Source organism: Glarea lozoyensis (assembly GCF_000409485.1).
Source record: "Glarea lozoyensis ATCC 20868 chromosome Unknown GLAREA14, whole genome shotgun sequence".
In the NCBI taxonomy this organism is placed as follows: domain Eukaryota; kingdom Fungi; phylum Ascomycota; class Leotiomycetes; order Helotiales; family Helotiaceae; genus Glarea; species Glarea lozoyensis.
This window is the reverse complement of record NW_007360988.1, coordinates 1,902,280-1,920,254: the sequence shown is the minus strand read 5'-3', so window position 1 is coordinate 1,920,254 and position 17,975 is coordinate 1,902,280. Positions and strand designations below refer to the sequence as shown.

The 17,975-nt window shown below is 47.0% G+C and overlaps 7 protein-coding genes across 7 annotated transcripts; 4 read left to right on the top strand and 3 right to left on the bottom strand.

Moving 5' to 3' along the window:
- Positions 1–535: 535 nt before the first annotated feature.
- GLAREA_07224 (uncharacterized protein) lies at positions 536–1,629 on the bottom strand (the record flags this gene model as incomplete). Its single annotated transcript, XM_008081172.1, has 2 exons — positions 536–1,533; positions 1,599–1,629. The coding sequence occupies 2 exons, from the start codon at positions 1,627–1,629 to the stop codon at positions 536–538; spliced, it is 1,029 nt and encodes a 342-aa protein (XP_008079363.1).
- Positions 1,630–2,356: 727 nt separating this feature from the next.
- On the top strand, positions 2,357–4,603 carry GLAREA_07223 (uncharacterized protein; the record flags this gene model as incomplete). The annotated part of the gene is made up of 1 exon (XM_008081171.1): positions 2,357–4,603. One exon carries the CDS (start codon positions 2,357–2,359, stop codon positions 4,601–4,603), a length of 2,247 nt encoding a protein of 748 aa, XP_008079362.1.
- Positions 4,604–6,176: 1,573 nt separating this feature from the next.
- GLAREA_07222 (P-loop containing nucleoside triphosphate hydrolase) lies at positions 6,177–9,203 on the bottom strand (the record flags this gene model as incomplete). Its single annotated transcript, XM_008081170.1, has 3 exons — positions 6,177–6,285; positions 6,336–8,901; positions 9,059–9,203. The coding sequence occupies 3 exons, from the start codon at positions 9,201–9,203 to the stop codon at positions 6,177–6,179; spliced, it is 2,820 nt and encodes a 939-aa protein (XP_008079361.1).
- An 871-nt stretch (positions 9,204–10,074) lies between these two features.
- Positions 10,075–11,307, top strand: GLAREA_07221 (WD40 repeat-like protein; the record flags this gene model as incomplete). The annotated part of the gene is made up of 5 exons (XM_008081169.1): positions 10,075–10,101; positions 10,155–10,177; positions 10,243–10,723; positions 10,770–10,886; positions 10,939–11,307. The coding sequence occupies 5 exons, from the start codon at positions 10,075–10,077 to the stop codon at positions 11,305–11,307; spliced, it is 1,017 nt and encodes a 338-aa protein (XP_008079360.1).
- A 796-nt stretch (positions 11,308–12,103) lies between these two features.
- Positions 12,104–13,296, top strand: GLAREA_07220 (NAD(P)-binding Rossmann-fold containing protein; the record flags this gene model as incomplete). Its single annotated transcript, XM_008081168.1, has 4 exons — positions 12,104–12,125; positions 12,176–12,537; positions 12,587–12,680; positions 12,734–13,296. The coding sequence occupies 4 exons, from the start codon at positions 12,104–12,106 to the stop codon at positions 13,294–13,296; spliced, it is 1,041 nt and encodes a 346-aa protein (XP_008079359.1).
- Positions 13,297–14,331: 1,035 nt separating this feature from the next.
- Positions 14,332–16,014, bottom strand: GLAREA_07219 (uncharacterized protein; the record flags this gene model as incomplete). The annotated part of the gene is made up of 1 exon (XM_008081167.1): positions 14,332–16,014. The coding sequence occupies one exon, from the start codon at positions 16,012–16,014 to the stop codon at positions 14,332–14,334; it is 1,683 nt and encodes a 560-aa protein (XP_008079358.1).
- A 1,328-nt stretch (positions 16,015–17,342) lies between these two features.
- Positions 17,343–17,975, top strand: GLAREA_07218 (uncharacterized protein; the record flags this gene model as incomplete). Its single annotated transcript, XM_008081166.1, has 1 exon — positions 17,343–17,975. The coding sequence occupies one exon, from the start codon at positions 17,343–17,345 to the stop codon at positions 17,973–17,975; it is 633 nt and encodes a 210-aa protein (XP_008079357.1).

The following is a 17,975-nucleotide window of genomic DNA, read 5'->3' as shown; positions in this document are numbered from 1 at the left end:
AATTCGTAACATGAATCATCTCCCCACATTCTTGGCTGGACGTCCGGTAGTATTTATCCACCTGCGAGACATGGTGATCGCATAATTGGAGACGCAGAAGATGTGAGAAAGCGAATCGGCGTATTTCCTGGAGCTTCTTGGGAACGAGTGGATGGAGCTGGCGATGCAAGCTTTCTTGGATCTCAGATGGCCGGAAAAGGGGATCTCAGATGTGCTTGTTATCGGGTAATCCGGCAGGAATGGGGTCTCGGGGGTTTTTTTCGTTGTTGGAAGATGTCGAAGTACAATTTGGCTGGTCAAGGGGTTAGAAGAGTTCAGCACAAGACAATAGTGTTTGCTTGTCATTGAACACAAGACCGAAATACGAGGTCGGCATGAGCAGCTCATTCTAGTTTGGGACATTCGTTGCCAGAGATAGTAGAGCAAGATGGTCCAAGACGCCGTGAGACTGGATCTGAGGTTGTTGGCATAATGCAATTAAGATGGCATTTCGACACATTCTTGTCGCAATAATCAAATAAACTATCATTAAACCCTACCGCCGCTTCGACCAGGCGTTAATAAAAGCAGCCTTGTCCTTTATGGTCAATCCAACCCGCTTTACTCGACCTAATCTTGCCAAAGCCTCCCCAATTTTGTCCAAAACTTTCTTTTCTTGATCGTTAAGATCACTTGACTGCTCGTTCAAACTTGTCAAAGTATCCGAGCTACTCGTCATTGCCGAATCCTCCCCTAATGTGTCCATAAAATTCGACAGATATTTCTCTTTCTTCTCAGCTGCCGTATCTAATGACTGCGAGTCGTTGTATACCACCTCTGCAATGCGTACTCGTATGCAATGAGTGGATTGAGAGAGAAGATTCCAAATAAATGTCCAATATTGTCCTGGTACTGGAGTCGTGACATCTGCTGGCGTATACCTCAGACTGACTGGAAATATCTTGGTCCTTGATGGCGTTGTGAGAAGACTTGGACTAAACGGCATGATTCCTCTCCCGTTTGTTGTCGTACATTCTGGAAACACCACAATAACTCTTTTTGGGTGCTCAGCTACCAAAGTCTTCAAGTCCGTCATTTTGGCTCCTTTCGGTGGATATTCCACTGGTCCTGAAAGAGCCCGGAACATGGCGCCAAACAAAGAAATATATTGAACCTGGCGAGTATGAGGATAAGATACGGTGAAGATGGGATCGAAAATAGCCGCGAGATATAGCGAGTCAATCGGGGAGGTAAAAGAGGATGCTATGACGTCTCCTGGTTCCGGTACTCGTCCTCCATGTTTCTTTGCTAATGACCCTTTCTTGACACCATCGATTTGTAGATCAATCCACCAGATTCCAGGTATACCCAATATCATCCATAAAATAGCTTTCTTGAGTAGAGATCCGAGTGGAAACCATTGCAGAAATAGGAAGTATGTCGTCGAGATTGTGAGGAGAAATGGTAGTTTGAAGAGGAAAAGGAATATATGGACTGGTAGATATATTCCTGCGGGTTGCGACGAGATTGGGAAGAATGGAGCTATGCCGGATCCTGAAGCGCATTAGCAAGAGTCAGACTTGGGCGATTCCAATCCTAATAAGACCAGAAGTACATACCACGATCTCGATATTGCGAATATTTTTCCATCGTTTATTCTCAAGGCTTCGTTGTCTGCCAAACAACTTGGGGATTTTGGGAGATTGTTGGGGGAGTGATCAAAGAAATTCCAGCGCGGCGCATGTAGGAGGTGAGATGGCTACAAGAACTCCGGGAATAATTCCCTTGATGATTAAGGTTAGGCGTACCAGCGCTTATTTTATCTCGTGGTGTTGTGAGGTTACGGTCGAGAGCTGGCGATACATTTTGACAACGGATGATGATGCGCCACGAGGGGCTTTGGCTTGTGATAGCCGGGAAAACCAAATTCCGCTGCCGATATGAGACTTACATAAGCAAGTCCATGCGGCCGTTGCTTGAAGAATAATCACGAATAATTACCACGTAATAATCGAGATTGGTGAGCAGATAAGAATAGATTTTTAATAAAAGACAATCTTATGATCCTCGTAGATATTATGACCGTCATAATGATACCCTATAAATTCATCATTTCATTAATACAGGTCGTCCAATGACTACATGAATCGACATACACCGCTTTGGCAATATCGTTGCATAAAATTAAAGCTCAAATTTCTGCCCCAAGCGGTAACCCCCTAGAGTTGCGTAGCCGGGGTAAACAACCTGGCAGGCGCAGTAAACAAAAGCAACCTCGACAACGAAATCCGCAACAACGAAAGATTGTTCACCAGAACAACATCGCAACCCCTTTGAGCTGTGCATTGCGAATACCTTCAATTTTTATCATACTGGAATGGCAGCACCGCTCTCCGAAATTGGAGTCATGGCTCTTAATGCACCAACATCGATAGCTACCTCGCGCGAGGACGATTATGAAGTAATAAGTTACAGCACCACGCAGACCACGACGTCAAATGGTTCCGATAGCGATGGACCACCAAGCTCTCCATTTGTTCAAGATGTTCAGGATGTCTCTGAATCTGCGAATTTAGAAAACATTTCACCGAACAAGATGCTTCGATTGACATCCAAAAGTCCCGTCGAGCGCGAACCAACTTCCCCCTTGAAGATGCTTAAAAGCCGCGCATCACCCACATCAACACAATCACCGAGGAAAACATCTCATGATTACATGAAAAGTCCGAGAAAGATGTCTGCGCCGGAAAAGCGGTTTCCTGTCAGACCATCTATTTCGCAATCTATTTCTTCACCGCCGCCAGAGAAGACATCTCCTCCGCCTCCGCCAGTGGAACGATCTTTGAGCATTGATGATGTTTTGAAGAACAACGAAGGTCTTACAAAGGCTATTGAGATTTTGGAGGACAATGATAGCGAGCATGAGGAATTTGTTGAGGAAACCTTTGTCACTTCTGCAGCTAAGAATGGAGATGAGACGACCATGGACGACACAATGGTTAGCACATTTAGTAATTTCTCTGCTATGCCAGACATGACAATGTTTGCAAAATTGGGTCAAACACCAAAACATGCAACCATGGGTCCTACGCCTAGAAGAGCTCCTTTCGATACCCCTGCAGCGGCAGCTCGAAGACGTCCAATGAGTACATATTCACCATCTCCAACGCCACGTGCGACCAGAACAGAGACTCGAGATGACACAAACCTTCTCGATTTTACAGAACAGTTCAATAATTTTTCCGGACGTCGCCAATCACCGAACAAAACAGGAAGGGAATCACCTATGAAAGGGTCGGATATGCCCTGGATGCCATCAACCCCATCCGTCAATAGAAATAACATGTCAAATCTTTTAGACTTTGATATTCCACCCGCACCAACGCCACGCAGTATGCCTTCGATCACTCCCCGCGAACTCGAAACGTTAAAGTCTGGCTTCCTCTCTGAGATTAGCAGTCTCAAAGCCTCCCTCAGCGGCCAAGAAGCCCAAGTCGCTTTCCTCAAAACCGCTGTTGGTGATGCCGAAAAACGTGTCGGCGAATGTCTCGAACAAGTCCGTGAAGAACGCAATCTCAAAGACCAGCTCCTCGTCGAAAAAGAAGAATGGGATAAACGCGGCCGCGAGATGGAAGCCGTTCTGCGCAATGTCAAAGAGGAAATCCTACACGGCGAACGCGAACGCGACGATCTAGAAGGTCGACTCGAGGAAACGGAACGCAGGAGAGAAATGTCCGAAGTCATGGCGCAAGAAGCAGAACGTCAACTCGCCGCCTTGAAAGCCGGCAAACCACCGCCTGCGCCTTCATCTCCTAAAGCAGGGGAATGCGCATGTGGTGGCCAACGCAACGTCGAAATGGCAGTCGAAAAAGTCTCTCGCGAACTCCACACCCTGTATAAAGATAAACACGAGACCAAAGTCGCCGCCCTCAAGAAATCCTACGAACGACGCTGGGAGAAGAAGATCGCAGACCTCGAATCCCAGATCGCCGATCTCACCCGCGAAAATGAAGAGCTCAGACTCGGCCGCGACGCTACGATGACTAAAGTCGATCCCCGCGCCCAAGACGAACTCTCCGCTCAAGCTGCGAAGGCAAAGGAATTGGAATCCGAGCTCGAGGGTCTGAACGAGGTGCTGAGGAGTATTCAAGGCGACAACCACGATCTCCGCGGTATGCTGGACGAGGAGCGCGCAGAGAAGGGACGTTTGGTACAAGCTGTCGATGAGATGATCCCGCTTGTCCAGGCGTTTGATGATTTACTCGCTGAGAAGGAACGGGAGAAGGAGAAGGAAAGGGTCCCGCCGCCTACGCCTACGTCGTCTGGATTGGCTTCTCCGAGGGCTAGACCGGTGAGTCAGATTGGGATGGCGAGAGGCAGTGGACTTAGAGCGCCTGGTGGTAAACCGCCGTTGACTCAGGAGAGTCGCATTGGACGCGTGGGTATGGCGGGCGGGATGGGGAGTGAGAGGAGTAGAAGCGGGAGTAGTGCGGGGGGTGGGCGGCCAGGGAGTGGATTGGGGTTTGCGGCTGGCACGGGGTATCTGGCGGGCGGGGCGGGGAGGAGCGGGATTATGAATTCGATTGAGAAGATGGGGAGTTTTAGGGGAAGGGCGGGGGAGTGAGCGAGGTCACTTGGAGGGGAGGGAATAGGGGGGGGAAGGAGGGTGGGATGATGAATGGGAGATGGTATTGTTGATTGAAGATGTCATGGGGTCTAGTGAGGATGGTGGTTTGTGTATAAATGATTACTATGAGCGTTTATGTCTTTCTTTCTTTCTACTCTAGGACAAGATGTTTCGGGTTGTTTCTTGGAGCTTCTAGAGCTTTGTTTCGGCGTTTTGGATTATTACAGGGTAGTCTTCTATTCAGTAGGATAGGGTGGAATAATTGATTATTGTTTAGTTTCAACCCCTATAACTCTCCCAACTAAACCGGGAATATAAAAAGAATCAGCGGAACCTTGTTCTTCTCTCTCTCTGTCTCCGTTCTATACCACTTTACTTTTATTTACTGTATTACCCCTCTACTCCTAAACCAAGCAGCCAAAAACCAGATGAAAACACGAATTCAATAACTTCACACTGGATTAGTCATCTATCCCAAATAAACACACCATCATCTCTAAACTAACCTTTATACCCTATTATAAAACGCCCTGACCACTACTCCCACCCGCACATCTCTCAATCCATCATCCACGATTCCACGGTCTTTACCTCTCAGCCTCTCAAAAAAGGTATACGCATCTTCTCCTTAACCCTTCCCAAATCTCTTTTTTATTAGCATCAATTACCACACCAACTTGCCAGCTTCCTCGAAATCGTTCTTTTCTATCTAGCGTATGAATGACTTACACAGGGTAAGATGAGGATGAGTGGAGTTTTGTTTAAGTACTGTATTAAGTGGGTTCAATTCTGCCCGTTTATAAAAATCACTGGAGACTACTAATGTCAGTTTAGTTTATATCCCACCTCAGTCAGGACAATTCAGCCTAGCACATAACCCTCTGCGCAGCTCTCCAATATATTAGCACGTACCCTCAATATCAGAGATTGAGAACTACGGATGTGTGAATACATCTCAGGTTATAGTTCAGATAAGGGATGTATATTGAGAAGGTGGCGGCTTTGGAGGTATAGGAGGGTTGAAAACCCATTTTGGCCAAGCAATACGGTAGTAGGTATCCCCTACTCGACTCCACTCCAACCATTTGAATACACTAACTCCCTCTTACCGTCAGTTATCCACTTTGATTCTCCCCTTTCTAATCCAACACACTGTCGGAATACGGATTTTACAATCAATTTTCACGGCGAAGTATACTAACAGTATATTAAACACTGTTTTAGAATCATGTTATTTTGTCTAACCATCTATCGATCTGAGTTAATCAGTCCGCTTCTCGCGTTTTTCTCTAAATCTCTCCATCCCCAACATCTCCACCTACTCATCCCACCTCCAGCCCCTCCACTAACACAACACAAACCAACCCACCATAGCTCTTCCCAACGCCACGCCAATGTTGAAGCGTGTCTTCATAATATACACACGTTGAAGGTGCTTTTACTGATGATTCCCAAATCCTGGTATCGCTAATTGTTGAATATAAAACAAGATTCTTGTTGACAAGAAAACTCCACATAACGCCGTTTTGATGTTGAAAAGCAAAGTCCGTGCCAATCATACTTTTCCCGTCTAAAATAGTCCATCAATCTCCGCTGTCTCCGTGTCGACGTCTACGTTAAGGTAGCCTGGAGCTGTTGGAAGACCGGGGATTGTTTGGATGTCTGCTGCGAGTGCGTAGCTGTCAATGTGTTAGTAAATTCATCAAAAGGAATAGTGTGAGTGACTTACAGATATCCAGCACCAGCAGCTAACCGGACATCCCGAATAGGAACAGTAAATCCAGTTGGTGCACCCTTGAGATTTGGATCATGAGACAATGAATACTGTGTCTTGGCAATGCAAATAGGCAGATTTCCAAAGCCCTGCTTGGTATATGTATCCACCTTCTTTTGAGCAATCTCGCTGAACTCAACCTTGTCGGCGCCATACATCTGTTTACCGATAGCTTCGATGCGGGTCTGAACACCTCCATCGAGATCGTAAAGAAGTTTAAAATCCTTGTCTTTTTCACTGGCGGCAATGACACCTTTAGCGAGATCAACAGCACCCTTTCCTCCTTCTGCCCAGTGATTTGCTGGAATTGCATCTTCTGCGCCAGCCGCAATGGCTTCTTCACGAATGACTTGAACCTCTGCTTCAGTATCGGTCTCGAATTTGTTGATAGCAACAACTACTGGTACACCATATGACTTGGCATTCTGAATATGCTTTTTCAAGTTGACGCAACCTTTTCGGAGAATATCGACATTCTCTTCGCGATAAACCTTGTCAAGAGCAGCTCCTGGTGCAATTGGGGGACCTCCACCATGCACCTTCAATGCTCGAACAGTCGCCACAACAACAATAACATCTGGAACAAGTCCGGAAGAACGGCATTTGATGTTCATGAATCGCTCCCCTCCCATGGTGAAATCGAAACCAGCTTCAGTGATGACAAAGCCAGTCTTCTCATTATGGTTCTCATCAGGCTCGGTACCAGCAAGCTTCAAGGCAAGCTTATCTGAAAGCACCGAACTGGCACCAATACTGATGTTTGCGAATGGTCCTGCGTGTACAAACACAGGCGTGCCTTCCAGAGTCTGCATGAGATTAGGCTTAATAGCATCCTTCATCAACGCAGTGAGAGCTCCGCCAGCACCAATATCATCACAAGTGACTGGATCTCCACTCTTTGATGATCCAATAACCATACGTCCAAGTCTTTCTCGCATGTCATCGAGATCGTTACTCAGAGCAAGAATAGCCATACATTCACTTGCGACAGAAATATCAAAACCTGTCTCTCGAGTCTGACCCTTCTCGGTTGGGGCAGTACCAACTGTGATACCTCTCAAGTGACGATCGTTTACATCCAGTACTCGTCTCCAGGTGATGGTTGAAGGATCGATATCTAATCTTGCAAAGCGAGTAATTTCATCCTCCGTGAGCTCATTAGGGTCAGTCTTGTCAATGCCAAGCTTCTTAAGACGACGGAACATGATTTTCTGGAATTCTCGCTTGCCTTTTTTGACGGGAACCAAGCGCTTGTATAATGCAGAGGTTGGAGAAGTGTTTTCGTGGAACATTCTGGTTTCGATTGCAGCGGCTAGGAGGTTGTTGGCAGCTGTAATAGCATGGATATCACCGGTAAGATGGAGATTGAACTCATCCATAGGAATGACTTGACTGTAGCCACCACCGGCAGCACCACCTTTGATACCAAAAGTTGGGCCTTGACTAGGTTGGCGAACATTGGCGAAAGCGATACGATTGAGATGGGCTCCAATGGCTTGGGTGAGACCCATAGTTGTAGTAGACTTTCCTTCACCTAGAGGTGTTGGTGTGATACCGGTGACAACTACGTAGCGACCATTTCGACGGTGCTCAAGACGTTTGAGAAGAGTCAAATCAACCTTGGCTTTATATGCGCCATATGGTTCGAGTTCATGAGCTGCAATTCCGACCTCTTTTGCTACTCGCGTGATTTGCTTTGGATGTTGTGCTCGGGAAATTGCGATATCTGATGGTACAGGATCTTGGAGCTTCAATGGTAAAGGTTGAATGGCTCTCGCTTTTTGACGATCGAAATACGCTGTAGCGGAATCGACGACGTTCTGAAGTAGCATTGCAACAGTCATTGGACCAACTCCACCTGGAACTGGGGTGATTTGGGAGGCAACCTCTGAAGCAGATGCAAAGTCGACATCACCAACTAATCTGTGACCAGACTTCTTGGAACTGTCATCAACAAAGTTGGTGCCGACATCAATTACGACAGCTCCCGGTTTTAGCCATTCTCCTTTAACGAAACCTGGGACTCCAATGGCAGCCACCACCACGTCCGCCATCTTCAGATAGTTTTCAACATTGGCTGTATGTGAGTGGCATACCACGACGGTAGCATTGGCGTTTTTCAGAAGATAGCTGACTGGGCTTCCGACAATATCACTTCGACCAAGAACCACAGCGAATTTTCCTTTCAGATCCACACCTGCTTTCTCGAGTAGGACCATGACACCTTTCGGCGTGCATGGTGTGAATAGTGGACGTCCTCCACGCTTTGCTAACTCCCCAATATTATTCGTCCCAAATCCATCAACATCTTTCTCATCAGCGACTGCGGATGTAACATCGTACTCGGAGATTCCTTTTGGTAATGGAAGTTGGACGAGAATGCCATGAACGGCAGGGTCGTAATTCAGACGGGTGATGGTCTCGATCAACTCGGATTCGGTAATAGATTCTGGGAATTGAAGAAGCTCACAATCAATCTTGGCCTCCTCGGCGGCCTTTAACTTCATGCGCACATATGTAGCTATCAAATGTAAGCGAGTGCATCACACGAGCATGAACCGTAAGCATCAGACTATGCAGCAAATTCTCAAACGATCCGGCTCGCAGTTGTAGTAGAGCTGATTATGCAGATATAATTTGATGGCGGAGTATGTCATATCATCCTAGAATTGACTTACTAGAATCAGATCTCTCGCCCACCTGGATAATTTTGAGCGACGGCTTGTACCTCGGATTTGATTTCTGGGTATTTTCAATCTCGGCACGTATCGAATCCCTAATCTCTTTAGCCGTAGCTGTGCCGTCAATCTTGGTTGCAGTCATCGCGGCAGAAGTGCTTGAGAACGACTTCTTCTGCAATGATCTTGTCAAATTATGACTGTTGACAAGTGTTGAGGTGGATGTGGTTGTCGTTGTGGATGTGGAGGGTGGGGTGGAAAGAGCTCGGGTTCGACACGAAAACAAACCCCGCCATTCTCTCCGACTCACACCAACACACGAGGCTGGAGCTGGTACGGCAGAGCGAGGAGAGCGAATCGGTAGGCGTGGGAAGCGAGAGGATGAGCACAACAGAGACTTTTGTGATCGGAGCATTGTTGACATTTCGAAATGATTTGTTCGAACGGTTGAAGTTGTAAATATCTAGAAATACATCAATTGAACTTGTGGCCTTGGATTTTGCGGATTTTGTCTCGGACGGGAATCTGGGAATCTGATAAATGACTGCGAGGACCGGAGGTTAGGTGTGACTTCCAGAAACATGAAACCGGCCGAATTGAAGAGGTAAAAGTTCCCGATGGATGCAATGGGGCAAGGAGCAAGAGTCATCCAGCACGTGAATTAAACGAGCAGAGAAGGATTCGAATTGAAGCAGTCATAATCGACAAAGCGGATTCCATGACTCCAAAGTGACTCAAGGCAAGAAGGTCATTCCTAGGAAAATGTAATTTCGAGTATTTCGGAGGAGATGCTGGTCGTCCGTGTCGGCGCCGATTGTGAAGCCGGTTGCTTTTTCATTCGGACCTCTCGGACCACTTTTCTCGCCACACCTCATTGGCCCAATCGCCCACGACCACATTTTCATTTTGAGCCCCGCGAACTTTCGAGATTTGGAGACTGGAGCCGCAGCCCACGATAAATATCACGTCTCTCGCCCCTCCATCAACGATCCTACACTCCACATAGAATCGCAAACATGAGGCCAATATTGCTACAGGGACACGTAAGTTATGCTAGATGCGAACGGTGATGAAAACCATTCTAACATCCTCACAGGAGCGTGCGCTCACCCAAATCAAGTATGCGAATACCTTCCAGAAACCTAGACCCTCCGCCACGATATATATGTACTGACTTTTTCAAGATACAACAGAGATGGAGACATCATCTTCTCAACCGCGAAAGATCAACATATTTGCGCCTGGTTCGCACACAACGGAGAGCGATTAGGAACGTATCATGGCCACCAAGGAGCTCTGTGGACCGTCGACGTCGACCCAACAAGTACACTCATCGCGAGTGGCGCTGCCGATAACACCGTTCGCCTTTGGGATATCAGAAGTGGGAAGTGTTTGAAGGTGTGGGAATTCAACACTGCGGTCAAACGAGTCGAGTTCAACGAGGATGGATCACAATTATTGGCCGTCACCGAAAAGCGCATGGGTTTCTTGGGTACGATCGTGGTTGTGAATATTAACCTGGATCCAGAGGGAGAACAGGATGATGAAAAGGTTCTTACCATCGAATGTGAGGAGAGTAAGGCGACGGTTGCTGGATGGAGTTTCATGAACAAATATATTATTGCTGGGCACGAGGATGGAACCGTGTCGCAGTACGACGCAAAGGTAGGATGACAGAAAATTCTGCTGGATATATGCTGACGAATTTTAGACTGGTGAACAGCTCGATAACACGCAAGTGCACGAAATGGACGCCCAGATCACGGATATCCAGTGGTCTCCAGACCGGACATACTTTATTACCGCATCAAAAGACAAGTCAGCGAAGGTATGTATTTACAACTTCCTATCCCCAAATTACTTCCCTTCTAACTTATCAGCTCATCAACGCCGCCGACCTCGAAGTTATGAAAACCTACGTATCCGATACCCCTCTAAACAGCGCCTCAATCACCCCCAAAAAAGACTACGTTATTCTAGGTGGTGGTCAAGCAGCAATGGACGTCACAACCACCTCCGCCCGGCAAGGTAAATTTGAAGCACGATTCTACCACAAGATCTTCGAGGAGGAAATCGGTCGTGTCCGAGGTCACTTTGGCCCCCTCAACACCGTCGCAGTCGACCCACAAGGAAAGGGATATGCCAGTGGAGGTGAGGATGGATATGTTCGTGTACATCAATTCGACAAGGGATATTTCGATTTCGAGTATGAGGTTGAGAGACAGTATCGAAACCAGAGTCAGCTGTAATGAGGTAGTGCGGTTTCATGGGGTGCATTATTGGCGTTGTGGTCTGACAAAGGGTGTAGACTTGCAGCTAGATAGGGAATTTATCTTTGTCATGATGGTCAATATACCTCTTACTACTCGTAAGGCTATACTTCTGCGTATATTGGGTTGCAACCTGCCGAGTATTTTACGCCCTCTCGGCACATCAACCATCCACTAGCTACAAGCAATTCCAACGTCGTCCATGTAAATTTGAAAGCAACATGTCAGAAATTAGGGTTTCCCAAAAAGAACTTTCTACGAACCAATAAATCGCACAACCTTGTACAGTCACATTGCAGCCATGCACTTCCACTCTCGCAGACCGTAAGCGAGTGCGAATTCCTTCACTCATAGGAAGCCTTTTCACGTAGCTAATGTTGAGTTACTAATAACATAGCAAAGACAATATGGAGAGGCCATTCTAATTGACTCGTTTTCGGAGTTAAGAACGTTTTATGAGTAAGCTTTATGCAGCTCTCTACTTAGTGTTGCAGTATGTTGGATGTCACCGGAATTTACCCCGCTGTCGTCATTGAGTCGACCCCACTATGATAAATATTTTGGGGAGTGAGAGGTTTGTATATTCCATCGAATTCCCCTTGTTTTTTCTTTTTATTTAGACAAAGGTAGGCAAAAACTCGTTTCTATCTACTTGCTTGTTTGATTGGTATCAAGAGAAGAATTGGGTTGACTTAAACTTACGAAGTCAGATACCTTTACTGTCACCTCCTCATAAACAACACCATAACAAGACCATCACCAACACAACCTCAACATGGCACAAATGCGCGCAGTCGGTCAGTGCTCCCTCCAAAATCTCACCCACCCATACTAAACAAATCTCCAGATATCAAGAACGGCACCGGCCCCGCCACATCCCTCCACATCACCTCCCTCCCAAAACCAACCCCCTCCCCCGGGCAAGCCCTCATAAAAATAAAAGCCTTTGGTCTAAACCGCATGGATCTCCTCCAACGCGAAGGGCGCTACCCTGTCCCTCCACAGGCCCCAAAGACGCTCGGCGTGGAGTTCTCCGGTACAATCGAGGAAGTAAACGGGGACGGCGGGAAAGAAGGGTTTAAGGCTGGTGATGAGGTGTTCGGTCTCGCGTATGGAGGCGCGTATGCGGAGTGGATTGTTGTTAGTGTCAGGATGATATTGAAGAAGCCGGAGCATTTGAGTTTTGTGGAGGCGGCGGGGGTGCCGGAGGTGAGTGAAAGCTGTTAACTTGGAGATATGGGGGACTGATGAAATGTAGACGTGGATTACGGCTACTCAGGCACTATATCTCATCGGCGAATTTGCGGAGGGTAAATCTGTTCTTTGGCACGCGGGCGCGAGTTCAGTATCAAGTACCTCCACCTCCCTTTCCCATTCCACACCCTCGCTAACAAACATATCTTAGTCGCCGGCATCCAACTCTCCCGCGTCGGAAAAGCCTCAAACATCTACATCACCGCGGGCTCGCAAGAGAAAATCGATTTCTGCACGCACGAACTGGGCGCCACCGCAGGTTTCAACTACAAAACCACCGACTGGGCCTCTGAAATCCTGAAAGCCACGGATGGCAAAGGCGTCGATATAATCGTCGATTTCGTCGGGGCGCCGTATTTCCAGAACAACCTCAAAGTCGCAGCGAAAGACGCGCGCATCGTGCAGCTGGGCTTCATGGGCGGCAGTAAATTGCCGGAGGGCGTGGATATAAGCGGGTTTCTGTTGAAGAGGGTTAGGTATGAGGGGAGTAGTTTGAGGAGTCGGGATGAGGTGTATCAGGGGAGGTTGCGGGATCGGTTGGAGGAGTGGGTTGGGCTGTTTGGTGAGGATGGGAAGGGGGAGGGGAAAGATGGAGGGGGGAAAGGACTGAAGGTTTATGTTGATAAGGTTTTTAAGTGGGAGGATGTTGTTGAGGCGCATAGGTATATGGAGGGGGATGGGAGTAAGGGGAAGATTATTTGTACGATTGATTAAGTGGCACGGGGGTCAGTTTTGAAAGACTTCCAGATAGCATAAGACGTTGGTCGACTTTTTCAGAGTCTATGGAACTGTCTATTCTCGAAATCGACGATGTGTTCCAGCCGCGAGCCTTCACAGGACTGTATTTTCTCACACGGGCCTCTCGACTAAGCGTTCATTTGAATCTTCTAGATAATAACGGTATACTAAAGAACATGAAATCCCTCTGCAGTACTAGTACTATTATTTATTAACTACCGCTCTACAATCCTACAATCTACTCCCGGACCCTTGCACTAAACGAAAAACCCGAAATACATTTGCGCTTAAGCTCTTGTGCTTCTTTTACTTCTTGAATGGTTGCCCGGTACCTGGAGGGTTTAGAGGCTATACGTCTAGAAATGCATGTTAAGTCGGAATTGCGGATAGGGATTCGCGAGTTTTGAGCGATGCGGTTAGTGATTTGTTGAGGTCCTTTCAAGTCCTAGGCACGCAACCTAAACCCACACCGCGTAGACCTGCGCAGGCTGCAGTACTCCGTGACAGATTTTGCCGAGGGCTTAAAAGGGCTTTAAATTGGCTTGAGTGAAATAAAATAGATTGACCTGTGAGAATCGTAGGGGTAGTAGGTTCTCTTTCAGTTGATCTTGAAGAGGGCTTGTAGAGCATGGTATTCGTAATACTAGATTCTTCAACGTACTGGACCTGATAGGGTCGTATAAACTTTGTGTCTTTACCTAATTAGGCGAGTATTACAGCTTTTTAGTACCTGCAACTTGAGTTCGACTAATTAGAAAGCTAAAACCTTAGTCCAAATCTACTCCTGATCTTTGGTCGTAATTTAGAGCGAGCTTGCGAGCTTTAATTAGTAGAACAATAATCAATCAATAGCGCCATGTTAATTTAGCCAATCAAAAGGTAGTGAGTATTCCGGAACACATTCTAAATGTTTATACACTGAAGGAAAAACAGTGACGTATAACACCGAGAGCGTCGACCTCGAATTCGAGTTTTCTTCGTTCAACCCCCCAACTTGGCTCGTCTTCAGTGCTACCGATACCAACATCCCATTTTCAGCTTGCCCGTAGGTCGGTCTCCATCCTCAATAGGGGCCAATTGGCCCAATTCCGTCTCATTGTATACCGAGGAATTATTTCCAAATATCTTTAGGGTTCCACCGGGATCATCGAGAGACACTGGATTTTTATCGCTCACATGCCTTCTTTTAATAATTAGAAGGTCGGAATCTGTAAGATTCTCGGTTCTATGACCTGCACCACTAGGGAACACCCTTTGTTCGATGTCGGTAGCGAGGTCGCACACCGTGCCGGCTGGCCACAATCCATTGAGTTCGAGCTTTATTCTGAACTTTCCAGTGGTAACGCCTGAATTACCATCAAAGATCCAAAAGTCCAACCAGAAGCGCGCGTATAAATCAATCTTGCCAGAGTAAACTCTTTCTCCTCGAGCATCGTTGACGGCAAGACATAAAGCTAACGGCGGGAAAGTCTTTACCAGAACGATCTCTTCTGGACACTTCTTTGTTACAAGGACCTCGAAGTGTTGGAAGGCTTGATGCAGAGAAAATGGCCTTTGTATTTTTATCCTGTTCCCGCGCTGCCAGTCGGTATTGAGATATATCGCGGTCAATTGTAATGACTCGAGCTGTGATGGAGGTACAAGTACGATATTCAACGCCGGCTTTCTAACGAACTTTAGGAATCCACTTTTCACATCTTGATCGAGTACAATGCACAGATATTGTTGTGAGTACACGCACCCGGTCCAAAATACCAACACTTTTGGCTCCAAAGGAAGCCGGAGATTGGCGGAAGAAGCGTCCTGAGCAGGACTAGCGGGTTGAACTTCTTTCGTCAAACTATACAAATATAGTCTACGAGTCGTCATCTGCAAGGGACTCCATCGCGTAAGGTCGAAGGGAAGTCGTCTTAAAGCCCTACTATCAAGAAAGATCGATTCGATGTTTTTGTACTTAAAACCCTTTAGCGATTCTTTTGGTCTGTCGTCCATGATCCTCTGCTTGGCTTCAAATCCACGCTTGGGAAACCACGCCGGGGAGGATGCCAATACCCCAGTCGAGCCGCCATGTGATTCATACTGATCAGTCCATAGGAAAAGTGAGTAGTCCTCCGTATTCTTCATTATTTCCAGCCGTAGACGATGAAAGGCCTGTCGCCCTTCTCCATAAAGTAATGGCATAGAAATGCCAAAAATTCCAAGGAGACAATATGCTTCGTCTTCTTCTCTGGTCGTCCGCCGTCTATAAGCCCAGGAAAACTTTTGCGCAATTGTCAAGTCAGCAAGAGATGCCTCCTTCTGTAAAATTGCTACCGGGACCCCAGTTATATCCTCGATTAAGACCCGAAGACTGTTTTGTGTGCCAATTTCCGTCCAGTCTGCGGAATAAAACTCAATCTTTCTGGGAGCAATCAATTCCTGGAGGCACCAGCCCCGAGAAAACCACCTCGCATATTTGAACGGCGTTCTTGAAAATAACGGGCTGTGCTCGGGTACGTCCTCCAAGAACACGTAGCACACATGTGAGTTTTCATACCATGTATACATAGAGTTGATGGCTTCTGAAAGCTCGGTACTAAATGTCTTGTCGATACAGCAAGTATCAATCCATACCCAATCAATATTGTCTTTTTTGCCTGGTTGCAGCAGCTCAAGATCTTGCCAAACCCGGCCTTGTCTTGTGCTGCAGAACATGAAATCTCTTGCAAGGTCACTTCTTCATTACCCCAAGTATGCGAGAGAATTGCATAGGACGGAGTATCTGGGTGATAGAACTGCCTCATCTCTAGAGTTGTCGAGTTGAGGAGGCGCATGGTAACGCCGATAACCTGCTGTAACTCCTGAGACTGAGCTTGCCAACGAGGAAGACAAAACGTGCAAGCGAAAAGTCGTGAAATATCTTCGGTGTTCCGTTGAGTTTGGATCCGAGTAACAACCAAATCTATCTTTATGTTGAAGACAGACGTGATAGAACTCTCCAGGCTGAGCTGGTCCGCAGCTTGCGAAACGGCTGTTGGGAGATGCATACTGTGACACAGTTATACGGGCGCCACATACCGGGTAAATTAGCCAAGAGGAACAGCCATCGTGTGAGTTCGTGAGGAGCAAAAGAAAAAAAATACCTTCGTAATACTCCATTTAGTTCTTCAAACACCCAAAGATAATGACAGTTCGTCGATCTTCCACACCCAAAGGAAACTAGATGATTTGTAGATAACCTATTACTATGCACTAGTCATAAAAGTCTCTCCAGCTGTGTGCTGCAGCCCGGGTCTGTGAAATAACCTATACGTGTCTAAATTGTAGCGTCTTTCAAGCTTCAGCAAGTCGCATGGCGGCTTTTTCTGACTACGATCCTGAATTTTCAAAGCGAAGCAGCTTGTTTGACTACAGTACACCAACTACCTATATCCCAAAACGAGCAGCAACAAGCCAGTGCAAAGTTAGGCTAAACGGGTTCTACTTATGTTGAGAAAGAGTGGCGAGTAAAATGGTTTTGTTGCTACAAGACTTGACATTGAAATATACGAGGGTGCAACATGTCGAAGAATTTGACCAAACGAGTCTCGTAGTGGTAAGTGGAAATACATAAAACTGATTGAGTCTAACATCACATCTTTGCAGACTGAGATAATGAAATCAAGGGTTGTTGAAAACGACATATCACTGATATCAACGGGTAAACACGATTCTTCAGCGTTCCTTCCGACCAGAAAACTCCCTTGTAGACAATGCGTGGTGGGGACGGCAAATTTTGATACTGAGAAAGATCTAACAAACCTAGTCTCGATGGTTAGACCCGACACCTAGGCAACGAGGCAGAAGAAGAATTACTCCACAAGCTCGGGACCTTGGCTGGTACGAGAACCTACTGCTGTGTAACACCACATAAGCAGCCAAACCTATTCGGGTTCAGTTACACGCACGATGCTTTTAAAAAGACCATTGAATCTGGTCTTTTTTAGCAAACCTCTGACCACCCAACTCCCCGAAGCAAAATTTATTATCGAACTACAACAACGATGGAATTCTTCAATTTCCCTCTGGAAATCCGACTGCAAATCTACAACTCCCTCCTCATCTACCACGACACCATTATCTTCCGAGCATGCGGGGGTTCTTTATTGCCGCCCCTCTATCTACCCCAAGATCACGACCTCCATCCCGCGCTTCTCCGCCTAAACAAGCACATCTACAACGAAGCAAGTCCATCGCTCTATTCCCACAATCGCTTTCAATTCCCAGACATCCTGACTCCGGGACCTTGGACGTACAGCGCTCGCATTCATCCATTCCTAGACCAGATCGGCCACCATGTCGCTCTGCTCCGACACATCTGCATCTCTTTCCATGTTTTCCAAAGCCTCGAGGAGGAAAGCGCATGCGCACATGGCAGGAATTTAGACCTTATTGGGGAGCTCTGCACTGGCCTTGCCACGCTGGAACTCTGCCTGCCTGCGGACGGCGTCGACGTCGAACCAATTTCGGAACAGAACCTCGATCTGCTTGACGCGCGGCTCAAAGTCATGCCGTCGCCCGTGGAGGTGCGTGTCGTTTTCCAGGTGTACAGCGGGGGGGCCCTGGCGGATGAGAGGGTGAAATTGCGTGAGCGTGGGTGGACAGTGGCTGTCAATGTGCTTCCGAAGAAGACGTGA